Genomic DNA, 14,358 nt, shown 5'->3' with positions numbered 1-14,358 from the left:
TGATTTTCGTCCTATTTTGGCTCCTAGAATCTTTCATTAAAATTTTCCCCAGGGGCGGCCGAACACCTTGTATGTTTCCGTACCTTAGGTTTCGAAAGCGCGAATAAAAGTTTCTGTTCCGCGGCGCCTTCGTCGGGGCAAGCGACGAGCATAAAATCATCTAAACATCCTCCGAATGTAACTATATTCGCGTAGTTGTAACGGCACATCACTGCCATCGTTTGTAGCTCGAGTAACGTTACACTGTCTTCGGAGACGGCAATCCATGCGGTCATTGGTTCAGATTGCTTCAACTGCGAAACAAAATATTTTTATGCTCCATATATTCGCTTTTATCCGCGAGAAGCTTCGGTTATTTACTTTTGCTTGATAAAGTGTTGCTCCAAAAAAAGGCCACTTCCTGGTGCAGGTTAGATATATGCGAACACAGTCTAATACGCTGCGACCTTTTAAAGCGATCCATTTTTCTTGTAGTTTTTCTTGCAGCTCCCTACAATAAACAATTTTCTTTATTCAAGAAAATAATTGGTTACTCTCGACATCGGCCTTATTTCGAAACCACCTTGCATTTATTCACGATTACTGTAATTATTTGTGATTAATATGCATCGTGTTAGTTTTTAAAAGCATCCGTATGTCTTCGATAGTTTTTTTTTATTTTCTTCTTATACTTGCCTCAATTGTTCGGCAGTGATATTCGTCCGGTATCGTATCGGATAAAACTTGTCCAGGGCCTGAAGCACCAGGTGGTGCGGATTGCTTCCTGGGCCGCTTCCTCGTGCCTTGTCGTTGTTGTATTCTCCAAAATCAATCTGTGTGGGTCGTTCGTGGTATTAAACACCGTTCATACTTACAAGACTTCGGCAGTAATTAATTATATTGCAATTACTTTTGCGGTTGGTTAAACGTACTATGTTGAATGAAACGACAATGACAAGGAACGTGTTAAAAATATTTGAGACCAACCTGCGCCATTAACGATGCAAGCTCGAACGCAAGCTCACGATTTACTGGAAACTTTCCATGCACCACTTGTTGATTCACTTGATAACAAAGCAGAAGCCTCTCTCTGTCAGTCTCCATTTTAGCCGCCTGTCGCCAATAGCACCGCGATTTGTACGTCAATTGTATCACCCTGGTATTTTCGAATTTCCCTGAACCCTTCTCCCTCAACGCTGTTTCCCATTTCGAGATTATATCGCAGAGCTGAAACAAAGGAAATCCAATGAGTATCTTTCTAGATCATATCTTGGTAATTCTTTACAATCGAAGCTCCCTTATCGTTTTCATATATCAAAACCATTGAAATCGACGAGGTAGTTTCTTCAGAAAACGTTTACCTTTATCCTTTAACAGTTGTTCATCGAACACATACCTTTGCTTGAAGATCTATAAAGTGCTCGAGATCCTTCTCGATCGGGTCGTCGCTGAATAACGTGAAACCGGACTGATGAACGTCCCGACAGCCAATCTCCTGGTTCAGGGTGTTCAAAAACTCCTCTATCGTGGTACTGCCATCAAAGCTTACAACCTGGTATGTGCCGTTTAAAAAATGAACCGGTATCGCGTGCGGCAGGGAGTGATGGTAAGGATTCTTCATCAGTATAGAGAGGACTTCCATTCTCGAGGGTTTCACTTCCCTTCCACCGTTTTGTAGAGTCCTTTCCAAAGCTCTTTCGCAGTAGGCTGCGTACTTGCCACATTCCGTTCTAGAAATTAATATTCTGCAGATCAGTAAGCGTCGACATTCATTTTTTGATTAGAATTTATAAAGACCTTAGTGCAACATCGAGTACATGAATTGTCTCTTTTAATAGCGAACTACTGAGTCAGAATCAAGAGACTTCCAAGTCAAACGTGGCTGAACAAACTCCTGACTCGAGACTATCTTAATTTGGATCAAGATACGGGGTGCTAAGGGTATGGTAAGGTAATTCCAACCATAGAGTGATATCGTATTATTGAATAATTACAAGGCTAGCATACTTTCCGGTGTGGCCAATGATCGAGGATTTAATTAGAATTTTGTAAACGGTGGTCGGAATTGCTCTAGCCTACCCTGTGCTGTACAGAGGTGAAATGGCACTCACTTAGTGTCAGCGTTTCTTTGCAAGTGTAACTTCAGGTACCAGAGTAGCCGATTATTCCTCGGTAGGAAGAGCGAAACAGCGAGGGCGAGCAGCTGCCATCCCTGGATAAGAACGTACTGGGCGGGGTTAGTTTTGCAGTCCAGAATCGTAGACGTCGAGTGGCCCTGCGTGAGCGGAGGACTGTGAGAAGTGGAGGCCGTCGATTGTGCGTCCGCATTTTCACCGCTGCCATTTGCCGCGGGACTTTGCGTATCGCAGGTGAACAGCGATTGCGTGGCGCAGAGGAGGAGCTGCTGCAATGGTATGCTGGCATACTACTATATCCCTGGACTGAACCAGACCTAGTCTACTACTTTTCTTTTCTTCTTTTTTTAGTTTCTTTTGAATAAATCGCGACCCACTGTCCTCTCGAATCGGATCGTCATTGTATCTTATTCAGTTTTATCCATATATCTCGGGTATGAAAAGAAACGTGTCGTTAAGAAACATGTGCCTCTATAGGTCGTCAAGTCAAATTCAAGTCGAAAGGAATACTCTTTTAGGTGGGGTGAATAACTCGTATGTCCTCGATCGTGGAACACGTGTGAATTGTTACGTCATACGTCTGTTAGTATGTAAGCAATCGAAATCGGACCATTAAACGCATCAACTCTCTATGTGTGTTAATCACATAAAACGCATGGACCGTCAACAATCTGAATGAATTAAGAACAATGTGGATGAGAGAAGCGCTTTTGTTTTTATATATATATATATCTATATATATATATACTTTTTTTTTTTTTTTTAAGGCCATGTGAGTCTACCTTACAGCTCGAAAGCACTTTTGGTTCGCGTTAACTGTCTTGTTCGTTCGCGGATCGAACGAACGAAACACACTTTTCTTTTGTCTCTTTCTTATTTGTTATTTCTTTTCTCTTTGTTTTGCGAAGCTGTATATATCCAACGATAATGCAGCTCGTGTGTTTCGAGTCTCGTGTATTGCATACTACGACGGACGTTCGAATCTGTAAGGATTCTAGCTTTATTTCCTTAAGTAACCGTCTATGACACCGGTGTGATCAAAGACTAAGTTCTCTAAGCAGCATTCAAACAGAGAATATTGTAATGAGCTATTGAGCAAAAAAACGGTACGGAAACAGAAACAAAAAACCAATCTATAAAAAGATGTTTTTCTGTGTGTGGTTTCTTATGTACACCAACATACCATTCTGCAAGTGTGTGTGCCGCAGAACGTATTTTGACAACGTATTCGCAAGACGCTATATTACAATACTATTTATCATAGAGATTTCAGAGAAACAGCACGATCTGATGGAATGAAATGAAAAATGTCTATTGATCGTCGATGAGAGGAATGAATTGTCGAAATATGTTCGGCTCACATGATAGGGTCTCATCTGGGGTAAGGTGATCGGGTATCATGTATAAATATTAAAAGTACGCAATAAAACTTAAACGAAACGAAAAAACAAAAAACTTAACACGACGACGTCTAAAAAACGAAACAAAAACGAGAAAAAAAAATTCAGAAAAAAAAAATAAATAAAGAACGCATGCGATTCAGAGTAGCCTAGGAAGAGCACACATAAAGCAGCAAATGAAAATGAAATGTGAATGAATGTTAAAACTAAAAAATCTTTTCTTGTTAAAGAACTTCGTCAAGTATTATTGTTCGTGGTAAACGAACGACAGCGTTTTATTAATCAGTTAGTCTTCTTGAAAAAGAAAATAAAGGGAAAGACAACCAAACAGTTCACCGCTCTACTTCGACGAGATTATTTTATAATACTTGACTAAGCGTACCCAATGTACCATTTCTTGGACACGGAGGCAACAACAAACGCGATATCGTCGAACATTACTGTCTACGATTACAATCGTTACAATTTGTTGCAAGTACGATAGAACCTCCGTTATCCAAGTGCTCAACTGTCCTGAACGTTCTATTATTCGAGCAACGCTATTTGTAGAGTATTCTTTTTCGCGTTGAAAGATTCTTTCGTAAAAATAAATCGTTACATTTGAAAGAGGGCTTAGGTATCAAAGGAATGCAATTTCTTTGTAAAGCCTAGCAGCCAACGAGATGCGAGATCCACGAATTTATAATAAAATGGATTCGTTTGAATTATTTCTCCATTTCTATTATTTTGTCTTAAGCACAAAAGAGTCAATACGAGGAAAGTATTCTATTAATTCAGATAATGGAAGTTCTACTGTATGTACCCGAAAGCCTCGAACGGTAGCGACTAGCGGATACAGATTCGAGGTGAACGCGTTAGCTAAAGTCGCGCATCGAACGTCAATTGTGAAAATGGTACAGGGTTCAGAGTGTTTGTTAAACAATAAGCAGGACTTACAACGCGCGCAGTACCCAGCGACACAAGTCTGGCGGCCTTTTTTACCTGTACGCCCAAACGGTGTTGTGTGTGACGACTTGTCTGCTTTACCAATGCACAGATGAATTCAGATTGCAGTTCAGGCTGGTCTAAGCATTGTTGCAACGCATTTTGCGCTAGCACCACATGATAGTCTATGCCTGCTTGCTCCACTGCCACCGACATGAACAACTGACAAGCCTGTGCAAATAATATTGTCCCTTTAATCTCTTTTTCGCATTCATCGTTACGGGCGAACGCTAAAGACAAAAGAGACGCGTGACAAAACCTTGAAAAGCTTGATAGCCTCGGTCTGCAAGGCTTCAGAGGTCAAGCTGGTCAGTGGACTAGTGATGTTTTCTTTCGTATGGAGCAACAAGGGGTGTCTCCATAGAACGCAACTAGGATCACCGTCGGTTTCCATCAATCTTTGCACCAATTGTTCGTACTGAGTCCCCGCGCTCGGGCCCCCTCCCGAAACCACCGTTAAATGGTACAGCCAGCTGTCTTTGTCTTGTTTGTGGGGCATCAGTAAGTACGTAGGACCCTGGTGAGTTGGAAAGATGCCGATCGTTCTTTCGTGAGGGCATTCGGCGTCCCTTTCTTCGCTGTCACTGTCGGATACATGCTCGACCTCTTCTACTCTCGCGTCTCTCATATTTATTTGTCCAATAGGATTCTGAGGAAACGTCAAGAGAGGCGTCATAGTAACGTTGATTGTCCGTAGGTCGCGTAAGATCGAGAAGACGAGGACTCACCGTATCGTTAGGGCACTTAAAGTAAAGGAACATTTTTCCAATGAGGACGCACCAGCACTTTTTAGCGTGCCCGTTCTTCACCTTCGTCAACCATCCCTGTATCGTCGGCTTGTTGTCCTCTTTGCTGAGCAGAAGCTTCGTCGCGTTCCGCCTTTGTACATTTTGCAGCACCCTTATCCAATCCTCCATCGTCGCGATGCAATCCGCCGTCAGGTAATACGTCTTTTTGCCCGTGGCTATCTCGAACGTGGCGGCGCCTTCCGCCCTGTTTATCCTGCCGAGGAATCATGTTTCTCAAAATGATTTTCTTCATAGCGTAGCAAGAATTATACATCGTTGGAGAATTACCTGCACACTTCGTCCAATACTATTTGGCCCTGAGGTTTCCGATTGACGTCGTTTTGACTCTTCCAGTACGTAAGCACCCCGTTCTTCAATACGAACCATCTCTTCCGCCAAGTTTTCAGTTTCCCGCCAAGTTTTGCCAGGTGGCCAGTCTTCTCCAAAGATTCTTGCCTCTTCGGGCTCTCGCCCGAGACGCGCATTAGCAGACTAGGCATGCTGGATTCGAGGGAGGTTGAGCTGAGCGCGTCGGGGGGTATCGCATAGTCCTCCGACAGGCCAGACTCCAAAGAGGTATCTGCAAAGGCAAGGTTAGTCTTCAAGTTGTCGAGTATTCGATGCACGGTATTATATACTACTAACCACGTTTGACGCTTTTGCTAGGGGAACCGCTGGAGCTTCTCTTGGCGGGACTAAGGCTGCTGGTGGTTTTAACGCTTTTCGACGGGCTGCTCCCGCTGCCAAGCGAAGAGTCCGTGTTGTCGGATGAACTGTTGGTGATTCTAGTGTTGGTCTCCGTCTGATTCGGATGCTCCTCGCCGTCCGAGCTGTCGTCGGAACTGTCGCCGAACGGCATGGACCTAATTTGACTAGCTCGTCCTGGAACATAAAAATCGTTAAGGACGAATTTGCTGAGCGAGAACGACGCGTTTCGAGTGGACGAGGTATAGAAATTTACCTACCCTTGACCGTCGCGTACACTGGAACTGAAATATCGCAATAGCCTTGGGAATTGTGCGCAGTCAAGTTGTGTCCTGTTGCCTGGGAATGTTTCGACGAGCTAGTCGTGTTGGTCATCGTGGAAGGCGCGGATTCCTCGTTCGTCGGTGGACCGATGCCAAGCCCGCCATCAGCTACCTACGGAATCAACGAGCACCCCGCGTTTCTTTGATTACAAATTGCAACAACTTGGCGGTCATGCACGCCACGCACGCCTCGTTCATTCTCCACTTTGCTAACTTGTACCACGAACGACGTAAGCATGACTTCGCATTTTGCTAAACCTCGACGCAACGTAATTCTTAATTCTTCTCGCAGAGACACGACCGAACCCCTTCAAGGCTACTATCTAGCGCAAGACAAGTCGATCTCTACCTGATATATCTTCGCTTCCCAACTGGGGAATCGGTGAAGAGGCGGAGTAGGTGGTCGAGGACCTTGAGCACTCTGAGTCCAATTCATCCCTTCTCTGCTGGGCGTGTATATCTCGGCGTAGTCGTGAACAGCCTCGGAGCTACCACTGTCCCTACTAGCCTCCGAGACGCCAGGTATATTCGGCAGCATCACCAGATTCTCCACTGCCGCGGCCAGCTCCTCGGACAGCAAGCTAGAGCAGAAAAAGAACGGCAAGCATAAAACACGAAACTAATTTCATCCAGCAGACGCTTTTAGATTGGTACGCAATTAGCAAGAGAGCTTCGTGTTGACCGTTAGCGCCAGCGAGAACCAAAGAAACTAGTTTAAAAGAAAACAAAAGGGACTATACTCGGATCAAGATCAACTGACTGCTCAAGGCCACTTACTCTTTGGCGTTGATTTTAACTTTGTTTTACAAACCAAGAATATTACTTCTTATCCACGAAAGTTCAACCATTGCAAAGGGCAAATAAATTAAAATAATCTATATTATTTTGTCACGCTACTCTATAGAAGATAGTAGACTCGTGTCTCTTCTGGAAGTTGCTATTTGAAAAGACGCAGAGAGATACAGCGATTGGACAGTCAAACAACGTGGGGGGATAGTTAATCAGTGGCTTCGAGCGACCAAGTGACTCTGATCCGACTATAGGTATCGTGCTCGAGATGAAATAGCAACAGAGAAGAGCACACGGGTTGACAGATCCCCGCAGGAAGTCTCCGGACGCGACAGGGTACCACAGTTTCGAGAGTCGGGCGCCGCTATCACGTCGTGAGACCTCCCAAGGAGAATCGAAATACAATTACACGACGTTTTAGAGGCTGTTAGAAGTGGGCAGAAGCGCGGAAGCGATTGCAAAAAGCTAGTGGACGCGCGCGAAGCTCACAGAACGTTTCCCTCACGCAAGTATTCTACCTTGAATCCATGTTGGTAGCCGCGATCCCTCGCTGTATAGACCCGCAAGCGGACAGGTGTCTACGGTGTTTGGTGCCGGCTTGAGGTTCCGCTGCGGCACTCTGCACGCTTTCTGGCACCGTTTGCGGGGTTCCCTCGAGGCTCTCCGACCGTCTGCGTAACGTGGGGTCCACCTCCAGGGACAACGACGCTCTCGTTGGTGCCTGAAATGCAGAGACCGTGAGTTTTACGGGTCCAGTTTGCATCGATATAGTCGATAAACAGTATGCGAGTGGCAGTTCAAGGTCGTAGCGCTCGGGAGTACCCAGGCTAGAAGCCTATAACCTCCTTGATTTTAGGATAAGACCCTACATAGATGGTATAGTCGGTGGAACGTGTATAATAATATAGAATTACCTTGCCAGTAGTCGATCACTTACATAAGTCTTTTTGTATTTCACTGTGCAACATTTCTATGCAATCTATTAAAAACACCTAAAGAGTTATGAAATGATCACACAGTTGACAGAGAACCAGACTGAAGGATTTAACGGAACGTAAAAGGTTTCAGCAATGAATAAAAAATGATGATTTAATTGCAGAATGGCGCAATCCTTGCATAGAATTAATCTTTCACCGGCTATACTCATGTATATATATTGTTGCAGAAGTTCTGTCTATTAGCGAACTGAAATAGAATCGTACAAAATATTATTAACACATATGCCTTGAATTATCTTGAGCAACGTGTCTGCCTGTAAAAACGAATGAAAGTATGAAAGAGTTATTTAAGTAGAAGCATCTTATACAAACTGGTGACACAGTATTTCTGTTATTCCCAATAAATGGTTCGCTCTTGAAACACGGAGTTCTCCGATTATTTTAAGCAGTATATTTTCAGTTGACCTTTATACTCTACAGCCAGTATGTATAGGATGAAAATATACATGTTGGAGCACATAACTTATTAACCCCTCTTATTTTGTTGTTAATGGTCCAATTACAATGTTTTTTTTATGAAGGACGACACGGTTCAGAAGCGATAATAATTTTTTCGCGCAACCCTGTAATTTCCTTTATCCATAATGTAGCAGACTTTAACGCAAAATCAACGAGTCGTTTAACGATGACCTATAAATGACCTAGAGCCTAACAATCTAGATTGACGTTTTAGCAACATAAATGTTTATATTACAGATCATGTTATAACAGCTCGCTGACTTTGTATAGAGTATAAAAACTTGCATTGCTAAAACGTCAACAGAAATTTTTATATTCAAAGTCCCTTCAAAGTCATGTTACAGTAGCTCATTAATTTCGCTTTCATGCCTACTAAATGATGGATATAAATAAAATCGTAGGGCCAGTTTTACAGTCAACAGAATAACACCAAGACATAATTTTTGTAAGTTATTGCTTACAAAACTTAGGGTACAAGTAGAAGTAGCTAAATTGCGCGCGGACCTGCTGGAAGGAAACGTTAAAAGTGTTTCGTGACCGCATAGGGTTAATGGGCAGAACTTTAGCAACAACCTAAGAACCTATCCTCCAAGAGTCTCGTCAAAGTGAACATTGTTACACACCACTCGTAGAACATTTATTAAGCAGTATGCTCGCTGATAGAGCAATTTGAATATATACGATTAAACGGTCGCGATCCTTCGTGGTTCTCTGACACTGTTCCGGGGATCTGGCTGGAAAAGACGCGTCAGCTGTCGGACGAATTCGCCCGCGGGGACTCACAGGTGGTTTCAGGCCGATGTTGGTTATATGATTCCTCAGGAGTTCCAATTGCTGGTTACACTTGTTATTCTGTTCCCGCAGGTGCTGGTTCTGCTGCTCCAATTCCCTCAGCTTATTAGTCACCCATTCCTTTATTCTCGCGGCTTTCGCCTCAACCTGCCTCGCGTCCTGGAGCCGCAACTGTCTCTGCAAGCAATCGGTAATCGCCGGTGAGTCGATTATCTCGATACTCGTCCTCGATTGCACCGTTATCGCGACTTGTTATCACGCGCTGAAACAACGGTTCCGCTAAATTGCTTACGAAACGTGGATCGTTCACCGCGAGAGTATTCTCGGCGGTTCGGGAAACCCGATGACTCAAAATTCGAGATATACAGGGTGTTCGACCAACCCTGGGAAAAATTTTAATGGGAGATTCTGGAGACCAAAATAAAACGAAAATCAAAAATATCAGTTTCTTGACTGAGTTGCTAAAAAAATTATTTTTGGTTGCAGGGGTCAATTACAATCATTTTTGGTGAATAGACATACCCCCGAAATCCTATCCACTTTCTAGAAAAAAATTCGAGAAGGTGTGAAATTTTTCGACGAAATAAAAAAATTTCAAATCATACTAAAAAAATTATATTTAGTTGCAGGGGTCAATTACAAACATTTTTGGTCAATAGACATACCCCCAAAATCCTACCCACTTTCTAGAAAAAAATTCGAGGTGTGAAATTTTTCGACGAAATTAAAAAATTTCAAATCATACTAAAAAAATTATATTTAGTTGCAGGGGTCAATTACAATCATTTTTGGTGAATAGACATACCCCCGAAATCCTATCCACTTTCTAGAAAAAAATTCGAGAAGGTGTGAAATTTTTCGACGAAATTAAAAAATTTCAAATCATACTAAAAAAATTATATTTAGTTCCAGGGGTCAATTACAAGCATTTTTGGTCAATAGACATACCCCCGAAATCCTACCCACTTTCTAGAAAAAAATTCGAGAAGGTGTGAAATTTTTCGACGAAATTAAAAAATTTCAAATCATACTAAAAAAATTATATTTAGTTGCAGGGGTCAATTACAATCATTTTTGGTGAATAGACCTACCTCCGAAATCTTACCCAATTTCTAGAAAAAAATTCAGTACGGTCGGAACTTTAAACGTTAATAACTTTTTAACGAAGCCTCCATCAACAAATTGGTATTCTTGATTTTCGTCTTATTTTGGCCTCTAGAATCCCCCATTACAATTTTCCCCAGGGGTAGTTGAACACTCTGTATGAACTGTGTCAACGAACCGACTCGAAACACTCGGTACAATTCGTCAACGTTACCCACGCGCGACTCAGCGACTTTTACTCGATCCGACAGGTTTCAGACTCCATACTTGACATTACACAGAACTCGTAGCATTTGCTAGCAATGTATGTTCACTTTGATCAATGGAAGGTACACGAAGGTGTAACGTTGTTATATTTTTGGTAATACGATTGGCTGGAATAGATACAGCAAATCTTGGACAGCTGCGAGAAACACGAGAATAAAAGCATTCCAGTTCCCAGAAAGGCGCAACACGAGCTACGGCGTTTGGCCTTGTATCTTGCCGAACCGTGAAGTAAGAATAACACAATGTGAAACTTATTTATTTTTTAATTTTTGTCAATGGTGCATTTACTAATATGTTCGTCAAGTTTTTCTGATTAAAACGAGACCAAACACGATCTTATACTCTATCAGAAGTAGGTTAAAAACAAATTACATCGTGTTTGATCTTATTTTAATCGGAAAACACTCGCAAACGCATTGGTAAAAGTTTCGTTAGAAAAAATAATCAGAAATAAAAAGTTTCATCTTTGTCTCACCGATATTCGAGCACAGATCAGGTTACACTATCCGGTCCGCTCGATGTTGAGTTTCTCTGATGTGTGAAGGGGAGTCCCCTCTCAATAGTAGGGATGTACCTTTCACTTATCCGATTGAAAATGACTCGCAGTTATCCAAGCATTGCTGCAAATACCTCGATACTTTTAAAACTGCATCGAATGGTTTAATTTTATTCTTATCTCGAACTATTTCAGAGATACTGCTAGAAACACGCCTTTCCGGTTCAGGAGGGTTAGGAAATCGGTTGCACAATGGAATCCCTCACCTGTTCCTCGACCTGTGTCTCTAGCTTCGAGATGCAGGCACAGTGGACGTCCTCGATCTTGTCATTCTGCGTACCGGAGGTAGACGGTAGCGAGTGCGGTGGAGAACCAACGCCGGAAGTGCTCAGGCAGTATTCACCCTTCACTAGCCGCTCCTCCATCATCCGTACCTGCGGGACATCAAACGCACCTCGTTACTAACGACGTAACCACCCAGTATCGACGGTCCGATTCTCTCGACGACACTGTCGACACGATCGTTGAGGACAGATTCTACTGTTCAAGCCGCAGACATTGTCTCTCCTACCCCCTCCCACCGCCCTGTGAAAAACAGAAGCGTGAATCTGAATAGACGTCGAGATCGCTCCTCGGTTTCGCGAGGTACAGGAAACGTTGATGGAAACTGCGATTTCCGGGGTCCAAGATAGTTTTGGCGGACCTTCATCTTTCCTGTTCCTAAACTCATCGAAACCCCCCCGGTTGTTATTTTCGCTCGTGGGAAAGGCTTCTCGGCGTGGGTTTTCCAAGGAAGAAGGGAGTTTCGCGCAACACGTACCACGAATTTCGGTCGGGGCTCTCTCGGGGGTCACGTGAGCGTGCGACGTTTCGATCGAAGGAGCATGGCAGTCGGAGACGCGTGGCTCCAGGCGTGGGATCGTCGAGTAAACAGCAGCGAAAAAGCGCACGGCGACGCGACCGAGCGAGACGGGGACCGACCAGCGGTCGTTGTCGGTTCAACGTTGCGTGCAGACCTCGTGCACCCCTTTTTTCTGACACGACACGCCGGCGGTGGTCGTTTCGCAGCAGCTGTCAAAAATCGATATCACGTTCCGCGTACGTAAGCGCCTGCACGCCGAGAGCGTCCACTGCCAAAAGGGGAGAAACGGTATCGAGAAAATCAATACGCCAGCGGGGAAATCCTCTTGGCCGAGTGTTTTCCTCCCGACGCCCCGGTGGTGTGCATGTGCTCTCATCGCCGCGAGTTATATCGATCGCGCACCGTACGCGGATTTTCACGTTCATTGTCGGTCCCACGCGCTCCAACGATCGAACGTTTTTCCGAAACTACCTCCGTGAACGCTCGACGCCCCGTTGTTTGCGGGACAACTGTACTTAATACAGTTTTTCTAGCGAATCGATCGATTTCGAACTGGGACAGTATCGACGATCGACAAAGCCCTCGAGTTTCCATGATTCTAACGATCGATCGTCGTTGCTAAATCCCTGGATCGCCCACTATTTCGCCGTAAGTTGAGAATCGACGTCCAGCCACGTGCACAATCCCCCCCTTCCCCCCAAAGAGGTAACCTCTGATCTCGCCGAACGTCCACCGTTTATTTTCACTCACTCGACGAACCGTTCGCGGGTGCAGTGTGTCATCGTGGTTCGAGGCTTACCAAGGTTACGAGTGGCCATGATAGCTCGACGAGTATAGGCCCGAGGATCTCTTTAAGCCCTTCACGTCGGCAGGTCCTCTCTCTCTTGAGGGCTCTTCCGCGACCGCGATTCACGAGGACACTCCCAGAGCCTCGATTTTCCCTTGTTCTCGATGGGGCGGAGACGCAGAGGGCGGTGCGCACGTTGCCGGAGATCGAACCGAACTGAACGAAACCGATGCACGTAAACTCTCCGCGCGCGGCCTTTCCTAGAGGCGATGAGTCACGTTGGCTCGCGGCCAATGGCAGAATTCGTTGAGGTCCTGCGGACTTCGTGTGCAAACACGCCACCCCGAGAGGCAAGCTGCCTCGCCGGACAGGCTGAGAGATTTTGCTGCCACCCTACGCACAGCATCTCCCGATACACTGTTTCGCGAGGGGAGTCTCTGCGAAACGAGGCGCTGATATCAATAAAATTTCCATGAAATCGGTCGGATCTGTATCTGGGCAAATTGTGGGCATCATATTAGACGTAACACATCTATTTAATTTTTTGAGAACATAAGGTCGAAAGTTCCGCAAACTGACCATTTTGAGAATCTCGTTGTAATAATTCTATTTATCGGTCGGTCCCTAGGGATACTTCGGTTGCAATCATAGTTCAATGTTTATTCAAGCTTCTGAAGATAAACAACGTGGACCAGCACGATTGAATTGCAATTTCTGCTGGGCGATTTTTAGGTTAGGTTCGAGAATATAAGGTCGAAAGTTCCGGATCTGTATCTGGGATAATTGTGGGCATTAAAATAGAGGAATACGTCTATTTAATTTTTTGAGAACATAAGGTCGAAAGTTCCCGGAAACTTCTGACCATTTTGAGAATCTCGTTGGGGTAATTCTATTTATCGATCGGTCTCTAGGGATATCTCGTTTGCAATCATAGTTCAATGTTTATTCAAGCTTCTGAATATAAACAACGTGGACCAGCACGATTGAATTGCAATTTGTGCCGGGCGATTTGCAGGTTAGGTTCGAATTTAGACGTTTGAAATAGCTTCTAGGGCCATTAGCCTCTTAACTTTGATCCATCGTTAATAAGCAAAAATGTACGAGCGTTCGTTTGCATAGAAATATTTTTCAGCCATCGTTCGACACTTGTTGAGGCATACGGATTCGAAAGATCGAAAGTAGGAGACTTGGCAACCACCTTGTTTGCGTTTAATTCAACGACAACGACCCGAATGGCGGGGTTCATCGTTCGATCGGATATGTCTGGCGACTTTTGAACCGTATCTTAAGATTTATCGATTCGTCTTCTGTCTCCAGGAGCGCATGCCTGAAAGCAAAACTGATGCGAAACCAGAAATAGCCCGGCGCAAGAATAATTGAATCCCGTCTGTTCTGATCTACGAGACAACGTCGAGCTTCTGTTCGGATTTTCTCGAAAGTATACACCTCCGAGTTGAAATCCGATACTATTTTCCTCCTGCAGCCAGCTT

At 44.2% G+C, this 14,358-nt stretch overlaps 1 protein-coding gene across 16 annotated transcripts in view; it reads right to left on the bottom strand.

Moving 5' to 3' along the window:
- LOC143345790 (uncharacterized protein CG43867) overlaps positions 1 to 14,358 on the bottom strand; it is a 166,867-nt gene that overhangs the window by 765 nt on the left and 151,744 nt on the right. For 8 of the 16 annotated variants that reach the window (XM_076773229.1, XM_076773283.1, XM_076773240.1 and 5 more), the window contains 16 exons: positions 11,486 to 11,653; positions 9,242 to 9,529; positions 7,622 to 7,824; positions 6,664 to 6,895; positions 6,252 to 6,426; positions 5,932 to 6,168; positions 5,575 to 5,866; positions 5,227 to 5,500; positions 4,758 to 5,147; positions 4,451 to 4,669; positions 2,091 to 2,383; positions 1,376 to 1,709; positions 967 to 1,206; positions 672 to 812; positions 361 to 486; positions 84 to 293 (listed from right to left, as the gene is read on the bottom strand). In XM_076773229.1, the coding sequence (XP_076629344.1) occupies positions 84 to 293; positions 361 to 486; positions 672 to 812; positions 967 to 1,206; positions 1,376 to 1,709; positions 2,091 to 2,383; positions 4,451 to 4,669; positions 4,758 to 5,147; positions 5,227 to 5,500; positions 5,575 to 5,866; positions 5,932 to 6,168; positions 6,252 to 6,426; positions 6,664 to 6,895; positions 7,622 to 7,824; positions 9,242 to 9,529; positions 11,486 to 11,653 (3,822 nt within the window). Of the gene's footprint in view, positions 1 to 83; positions 294 to 360; positions 487 to 671; positions 813 to 966; positions 1,207 to 1,375; positions 1,710 to 2,090; positions 2,384 to 4,450; positions 4,670 to 4,757; positions 5,148 to 5,226; positions 5,501 to 5,574; positions 5,867 to 5,931; positions 6,169 to 6,251; positions 6,427 to 6,663; positions 6,896 to 7,621; positions 7,825 to 9,241; positions 9,530 to 11,485; positions 11,654 to 12,039; positions 12,835 to 12,880; positions 13,134 to 14,358 lie in introns of those variants that run through there. The other 8 variants (XM_076773345.1, XM_076773361.1, XM_076773301.1 and 5 more) reach the window with 8 other exon arrangements.

Source organism: Colletes latitarsis, chromosome 2 (assembly GCF_051014445.1).
Source record: "Colletes latitarsis isolate SP2378_abdomen chromosome 2, iyColLati1, whole genome shotgun sequence".
NCBI classification, from domain to species: domain Eukaryota; kingdom Metazoa; phylum Arthropoda; class Insecta; order Hymenoptera; family Colletidae; genus Colletes; species Colletes latitarsis.
This window is presented reverse-complemented; position numbering and strand designations above follow the sequence as displayed.